Source organism: Pseudorasbora parva, chromosome 4 (assembly GCF_024679245.1).
Source record: "Pseudorasbora parva isolate DD20220531a chromosome 4, ASM2467924v1, whole genome shotgun sequence".
NCBI lineage: Eukaryota > Metazoa > Chordata > Actinopteri > Cypriniformes > Gobionidae > Pseudorasbora > Pseudorasbora parva.
The window spans coordinates 911,651-919,824 of NC_090175.1; the positions used below are offsets into that span (position 1 = coordinate 911,651).

General features: G+C 45.9%; 1 protein-coding gene across 3 annotated transcripts in view; it reads right to left on the bottom strand.

The window, feature by feature from the left end:
* Nucleotides 1-4,897: 4,897 nt before the first annotated feature.
* Nucleotides 4,898-8,174, bottom strand: part of parn (poly(A)-specific ribonuclease (deadenylation nuclease)) — a 23,387-nt gene continuing 20,110 nt past the window's right edge. For all 3 annotated transcript variants that reach the window (XM_067440448.1, XM_067440447.1, XM_067440446.1), the window contains 4 exons: nucleotides 7,810-7,910; nucleotides 5,809-5,875; nucleotides 5,642-5,739; nucleotides 4,898-5,337 (listed from right to left, as the gene is read on the bottom strand). In XM_067440448.1, coding sequence (XP_067296549.1) covers nucleotides 5,288-5,337; nucleotides 5,642-5,739; nucleotides 5,809-5,875; nucleotides 7,810-7,910 — 316 coding nt within the window. In that variant the 3' untranslated portion in view covers nucleotides 4,898-5,287. The remainder of the gene's footprint in view (nucleotides 5,338-5,641; nucleotides 5,740-5,808; nucleotides 5,876-7,809; nucleotides 7,911-8,174) is intronic.

Sequence of the window (8,174 nt, forward strand, 5' to 3'; positions counted from 1 at the left end):
TAGGTCTTCTAGTAGATGTGACGTGAGTCTCCTGTCTGACAGCTGTAGGTCTTCTAGTAGATGTGACGTGAGCCTCCTGTCTGACAGCTGTAGGTCTTCTAGTAGATGTGATGTGAGCCTCCTGTCAGACAGCTGTAGGTCTTCTAGTAGATGTGACGTGAGCCTCCTGTCTGACAGCTGTAGGTCTTCTAGTAGATGTGACGTGAGCCTCCTGTCTGACAGCTGTAGGTCTTCTAGTAGATGTGACGTGAGCCTCCTGTCAGACAGCTGTAGGTCTTCTAGTAGATGTGACGTGAGCCTCCTGTCGGACAGCTGTAGGTCTTCTAGTAGTTGTGGAAAGTGAGTCTCCTGTCTGACAGCTGTAGGTCTTCTAGTAGATGTGACGTGAGCCTCCTGTCTGACAGCTGTAGGTCTTCTAGTAGATGTGACGTGAGCCTCCTGTCTGACAGCTGTAGGTCTTCTAGTAGATGTAACGTGAGCCTCCTGTCGGACAGCTGTAGGTCTTCTAGTAGTTGTGGAAAGTGAAATCTGAATCACGTTGTTTAAATATTTTCTCCCGTTGCTTTTGGCTCCCTATGGGCTTCTCTCCATTCTTCCCCCTTGACTTTATCAGACTTTATGTCTCCTCGTCCCCCCGACGGTCTCATAGACAGTAAAAGATTGCCTGCGAGCGTCTCCTCAGGTCTATACGGTAATTTCTCAACTGTGCGACAGAGTCGCGTTGGTTATGACGCAATGGTTAGCCTATTTTTACAAAAACAGCTTCTGCGGGGCGATAGTGTAAGATACAAGGTAACGGAGCCTTTTATACATTGTCGTGTTTCTTTAGAAATAAACAATGGACAAATGGAGTCTTTAAACGCCTCAGATGTAAAATTATTCACTGTCAAAGTGACTCAAAAATGAATGGGAGTCAATGGGATGCTAACAGCAGGTGATGGCTTGGTTAGCAATGGCAGCCCCTAGGGGTGGAACGCTTTCCGAGCACTAGATTACCCCCTTGGAGCTATTTGGGTGTCTGTGTGTGTCTCTTCCTCTTTATGATGCACCAAATGTTTTCTAATGGTGAAAGATCTGGACTGCAGGCTGGCCATTTCAGTGCCGGATTGTACCGTAGATGATGATAACTTCAAACTCTGTGCAGTGTTCCTCTGAGAAACTCCTTTCTGATATCGCTCCACTATTGTCCGCCGCAGCATTGGGGGAATTGGTGATCCTCTGCCCATCTTGCCTTCTGAGAGACACTGCCACTCTGAGAGGCTCTTTATACCCAGTCATTTGCCAATTGACCTAAGGAGTTGCAAATTGGTCCTCCAGCTGTTCCTTATTTGTACCTCTCTTATGTGTACCTCTCATGAAATCCAAAACGAGCCAACATTTTAAAATGTCTCACGTTCAATATTTGATATGTTATCAATATTCTATTGTGAATAAAATATAAGTTAATGAGATTTGTAAATTATTGCAATCCTTTTTTATTCACAATTTGTACAGTGTCCCAACTTTTCTGTAATCAGTTTGTACTTCCATGTGACAATCAGTCGAGAAAATCAAATGAGTGTGGGATGTGATTTTCTATCCAGAACTGATAGGGAATGGGAGCAGTGTTATTGGATTAGATGTTATATTTATGGATAAAGTGAAAGAAGTGTTTTTCCTGCGGTAGATCCCAGAATTCTGCGTCCCAATGGAAGGACGTGCTATTACTGTGATGGGCCGAGATGCTCCAACACCGTCAGCTGTTCTGGGAATGAGGACGCCTGCTTTACAGCAACATGTGAGAATCAGGGGCCAACTCTTACTGACCAAACCTTTATTTTTCTTCTCTTCTCCAGTGATTAACGGAAAAGTGTCAATACCTGCGAAAGGCTGTACTAAAGCTATTTGCGGTCTCCTAAAATGTTCTTTTATTCAGGATCTCTCATGTTGTGAGGGGAACCTATGTAACGGGGATAATGGCGTCACTCCAGGCTTCACATATAACAGAGATAAGAGTCTCGTCACCCAGAGCGTCATCCAGAGCTTCATGTACAAGGGTGCCACCCGCGACACCCAGAAAATCCCCAATAACAGCGCTAAGAGCGACCTCCAAAGAGTCCCCAATAACGGTGCCACCCGCGACACCCAGAAAATCCCCAATAACGGCGCTAAGAGCGACCGCCAAAGAGTCCCCAATAACGGTGCCACCCGCGACACCCAGAAAATCCCCAATAACGGCACTAAGAGCGACCGCCAAAGAGTCCCCAATAACGGTGCCACCCGCGACACCCAGAAAATCCCCAATAACGGCACTAAGAGCGACCGCCAAAGAGTCCCCAATAACAGCGCTAAGAGCGACACCCAGAAAATCCCCAATAACAGCGCTAAGAGCGACCTCCAAAGAGTCCCCAATAACGGTGCCACCCGCGACACCCAGAAAATCCCCAATAACAGCGCTAAGAGCGACCTCCAAAGAGTCCCCAATAACGGTGCCACCCGCGACACCCAGAAAATCCCCAATAACGGCGCTAAGAGCGACCGCCAAAGAGTCCCCAATAACGGTGCCACCCGCGACACCCAGAAAATCCCCAATAACGGCGCTAAGAGCGACCGCCAAAGAGTCCCCAATAACGGTGCCACCCGCGACACCCAGAAAATCCCCAATAACGGCACTAAGAGCGACCGCCAAAGAGTCCCCAATAACGGTGCCACCCGCGACACCCAGAAAATCCCCAATAACGGCGCTAAGAGCGACCTCCAAAGAGTCCCCAATAACGGTGCCACCCGCGACACCCAGAAAATCCCCAATAACGGCACTAAGAGCGACCGCCAAAGAGTCCCCAATAACGGTGCCACCCGCGACACCCAGAAAATCCCCAATAACGGCGCTAAGAGCGACCTCCAAAGAGTCCCCAATAACGGTGCTAAAAGCGACACCCAGAGCTTCCTATTCCTCTGCTGTTCTCTGCTCTCCTACTTCCTGCTGCACTGATTCTACAATGAGACACGCCGTGCAGAATAGATACACCGATCAGGCATAACATTATGACCTAATGTTGTGTTGGTTCCCCTTTTGCTGACCCAGCCTTCGCTCCCCACGTGCATCAATGAGCCTTGGCCGCCCATGACCCTGTGGCCAGTTCTCCACTGGTCCTTCCTTGGAGCACTTTTGATAGATACTGACCACTGCAGACCGGGAACAGCCCACAAGAGCTGCAGTTTTGGAGATGCTCTGACCCAGTCGTCTAGCCGTCACAATCTGGCCAAACTCGCTCAAATCCTTACGCTTGCCCATTTTTCCTGCTTCTAACAACTTTGAGGACAAAATGTTCACTTGCTGCCTAATATATCCCACCAACTAACAGGAGATGAAGAGATCAGTAGTGTTATTCACTTCACCGGTCATAATGTTATGCTTGATTGGTATCTGTGGAGTCCTCATGTGACTTGCAGTACTGATGTGGCATTTCATGAAAATTCATCAACTGTATCATGCTATAAATTTTTTTTAAAATATTCCAAGAGTTGACGAATTCCTTCAGTAATAAAATATTTTGGACAAAAACATGTTCAGAAGAGACATCATTATTTAATTAAAGGAGTAAAACTCTAACCCGTTTGGTTTTATCTGAGTTTGCGTTTGGATATCAGGACTTTACGCATAATCTTTACTCTATCTAATGTGATGAGTGAACTGGTGAAATGATTAATGAATGTATCAAAAATCTTGAAGTAATTCACAGTAATATATTAAAGCATTTTTTGTTTTATATTGTTTTCGAACTCATCTAAAAATAATGTTGACAGACACCATTAAATAATATTATAACAGTAGGCATCGCGAACAGGTCAAGTTAAGATAAAATAAATACCGTTTTGTTAGCGTTATACTCGTTTTTAGCTGAGGTAAAAGTGAACCGGTCGATCGGCGGGCGTTTGAGACACTGATCGGGAGCTTACACGAGAGATTAAGATTATACACTTATTAAATATTACATTTCCACATACCTTCTGTCGTCCATCCGTTCGGGCGGTAACCATCAGTAGAGGAGGAGAGGTTCGCGGGGTTACTCGTTTAAAAAGAGCGCGCTCGGTTATAACGACATTTGGCTTAATGCCGTGTTGAACGCCGAAGTAATTAAGCCGGACACCTAAAGATTAGTGGTAAAAGAGGAATAATAAAATAAAAGTATATTTCCCCCTCAACTTTACTTTGTTAACATATGAGAGTGAACTGTACGCACTCCGCCAAAACTGCTTTATAGTATTTTCCCCCCGTCTCATTCTCGGCCAAATATTTAAATACAATAATAAGTAAGTCGAGATGAGTTTCTCTCCCAGAAAAACATTAGAGAGCTTCTGCTTAAAACAAGCTAAATTATCTGACCATTGTGTCAGAAAAAGTCCCAATCAGATTATTTGTTCTTATATGACATAGGTCATGTAAGACTTTAGATATTTAAGCAAGAAACAAGACAAAAATACCAAATAAGAAGAGCTTTATTATTGAATTAGTTTTAGCAGTGCAGGTGTAATATAAACACAATAGGCTTACCGTAGTGATCTGGGGCACGTAAGAAGGATTGACCATTTACATCAATAATATTAAATGACCGTGTATAATTATATGCTGTTGAAAAGAATAGGCAACTTTTGGTTGTGTAACGGATGAATGCGATTCCTTGAGGAACAAACACACATTTGAGCATCTGAAACATTACATTTATTCTTTAGGCAGACCTTTTTCCCTAAAACAACTCCAACATCTCACAAAATGACATTTCCAGAATAAGCCAGATGAACAGAGAAGATGCAGCACATCTGATCCGTCTGCATGGCTTCAGCGTGTGCATTAGTTCTGGCATCTGTGACTGGAGGAAGGGAAGCGAGCGTTTGAATGAACAGACCGACACAGGCGTACTAAGAAAGACTCTTTAATTTCATCTCCCTTGGAAAAGGGAACATTTGATACAAAATAATACAAGGATATTCACAATGACAACACATTTTTTTTTCACTGAAGGAACTAAAGACAAAAAAAAACCCTCACGAGGAATAAATAAACCTTGCAGGACACGTTAATATTTAAAATGAGGGAGCGCTCTGGGAAACTGCGGTAAAATACTCTCACACGCGCGCACACACACACACACACACACACACACACACACACACAGGAAATGGCTCAGTATCTTCAGCACCTTTAAAACGCTCTGAGCTTCGGCCACGTAAGGAGAGGTCAGACGACACGTCAGGAGTCAAGTGCTGTCTTCTGATTGGCTGTTGGCCGAGCGAGGGTCCCGATTGGCTACCAGACCTGAGGAACGTCGAAGAGCGCCGGCGGCGTCGTTTCAGAAGCTGCGAGAGAGAACGCAATGAAACGCTCGAGGTCAGCACACACCAGAGTTTAAGGCCTTTGCACACTCAGATTTTTGCACGTCACGTTATGTCAATCACGCTCGCACACTGCCTCCGAAACGGTCGCCCGTTAAAAAAAAAAAAACAACATTTAACGCCTAACATATTCATTAATACGCATCCCAGTGTGCGAGGTCTCAGTGCGTGACGAATTTTTCGGGTCAAGAATACGGAAACGCATGCGCAAATCTCCGACTCCGTGTGCAAAGGCCTCAGGCTTCCGTACGTCAATAAGAGCGCTCACCGTCAGACGGCCTCTTCTTCTGCTTTCGGCTCCTTTTACCTTGACTCTGATTGGCCGAGGACTCCTCCACTGGGCTCACAGAGGCTCCGCCTTCAGGCCTGAACAAACAGCAGCCAATCAGACGACGGCTCATGACATCATCTGAGTTAAAGGGGCGGGGCACTTACTGCAGTCTGGGCCAATCACCGGACGACTCTGAGTCAGCGACGTTAGAATATGTTTGTGAGCAGCTTCCTGTGACACGGCAGAGAAAGAGAAGTTAAACGAGTCACTTCAGCCAATCAGAATCCTTCCTGCTTTAAAGAGCACAAACGGTTAAAGCGGCAGACCACAAAACTGCAGCTTCAAATAAAGAGATCGAAATTGTGCGCTGTGTGGACGCTTGTTATCGTTACGCCTATCATTGTAATTATATTTGATGCTAAGGTTATTAAGCCCCGTTCACACCGCCAGCGACACGCAGCGACATGATCCCATTCATTTCAACGGAGCGCTGGCGGCTTCTGGCGACACGAGCGACAGTGACCGTTGGCGACAGAATGTGGGCGTGTCAAGCGGCGCGAGACACGTGACAAAAGTTCAGAAATATCAACCTTATGCAAACGAGAAGCGATTTTCGCGAGCGACAACCAATAGGAGTGAAGTCAGTGCACATGATCCGTCGGCTGTACTGCTACTGCGGCGTCCGGAGGTGTTGCTGATATTAGCTGTTAGCAAGTCCCCTGTTCCTTACGATATGTCTCTGTGTAGCCTACATACAGACACGTTTAAACAAATGATGCATGGAAAAACGCGAGTTGACTAAACTGCATGCACTATGGTCTACCTATTACAATACAGTGTGTATGTATTCTAATAACTTGCTCTGCAAAACACTAGTAATAAAAACAGTACTATTCAATGACGTTTATATGCAACCCGTAGTGGGAACGCCCACTAGCGACATGCAGTGACAAAATCGCTGGCGGTCTGAACGGGGCTTTACAGTTCATTGTTGTGGACACCAATACGGTGATCGTTCCCGTTATAGCTATCGTTCGCTGCTATAGCTATCTAGCGTCATAGCTATCGGTCGCCGCTGTAGCTATCTAGCATCATTATAGCTATCGTTCACCGCTGTAGCTATCTAGCATCATTATCGCTATCGTTCGCTATAGCGCTGCCGTTGGTGTGAGTGCTGCAGACTCACAGTCGGTCTTGATCTTCTTAGAGTAGTGAGTCCAGCCGCTATAGCTATCGTTCGCTGTTGTAGCCATCGTTCGCTGCTATAGCTATCTAGCGTCATTATAGCTATCGTTCACCGCTGTAGCTATCTAGCATCATTATCGCTATCGTTCGCTATAGCGCTGCCGTTGGTGTGAGTGCTGCAGACTCACAGTCGGTCTTGATCTTCTTAGAGTAGTGAGTCCAGCCGCTATAGCTATCGTTCGCTGCTATAGCTATCTAGCGTCATTATAGCTATCGTTCGCTGCTATAGCTATCTAGCGTCATTATAGCTATCGTTCGGCGCTGTAGCTATCTAGCATCATTATCGCTATCGTTCGCTATAGCGCTGCCGTTGGTGTGAGTGCTGCAGACTCACAGTCGGTCTTGATCTTCTTAGAGTAGTGAGTCCAGCCGCTATAGCTATCGTTCGCTGTTGTAGCCATCGTTCGCTGCTATAGCTATCTAGCGTCATTATAGCTATCGTTCGCTGTTGTAGCCATCGTTCGCTGCTATAGCTATCTAGCGTCATTATAGCTATGGTTCGCCGCTGTAGCTATCTAGCGTCATTATAGCTATGGTTCGCCGCTGTAGCTATCTAGCGTCATTATAGCTATGGTTCGCCGCTGTAGCTATCTAGCGTCATTATAGCTATGGTTCGCCGCTGTAGCTATCTAGCATCATTATAGCTATCGTTCGGCGCTGTAGCTATCTAGCATCATTATAGCTATGGTTCGCCGCTGTAGCTATCTAGCATCATTATAGCTATGGTTCGCCGCTGTAGCTATCTAGCATCATTATAGCTATGGTTCGCCGCTGTAGCTATCTAGCGTCATTATAGCTATCGTTCGCGGCTGTAACTATCTAGCGTCATTATAGCTATCGTTCGCCGCTGTAGCTTTCTAGCATCATTATCGCTATCGTTCGCTATAGCGCTGCCGTTGGTGTGAGTGCTGCAGACTCACCGTCGGTCTTGATCTTCTTAGAGTAGTGAGTCCAGCTGCTGTCTGCGTTATGATTCTGCTCCTCTAGAGACGGACTGATGCTCCTCTTGACCGCATGCAGCCTACACACACACACACACACACACACACACACACACACACACACACACACACACAGACAGACACAAGTTTGTTTTTGTGACATATGGGGACTCTCCATAGGTATAATGGTTTATACTGTACAAACCGTATTTTCTATCCCCTTACACTGCCCCTAAACCTACCCATCTCACACACACAAACCCCCTAAACCTACCCATGACACACACACACACACACACACACACACACACACACAGACAGACACAAGTTTGTTTTTGTGACAT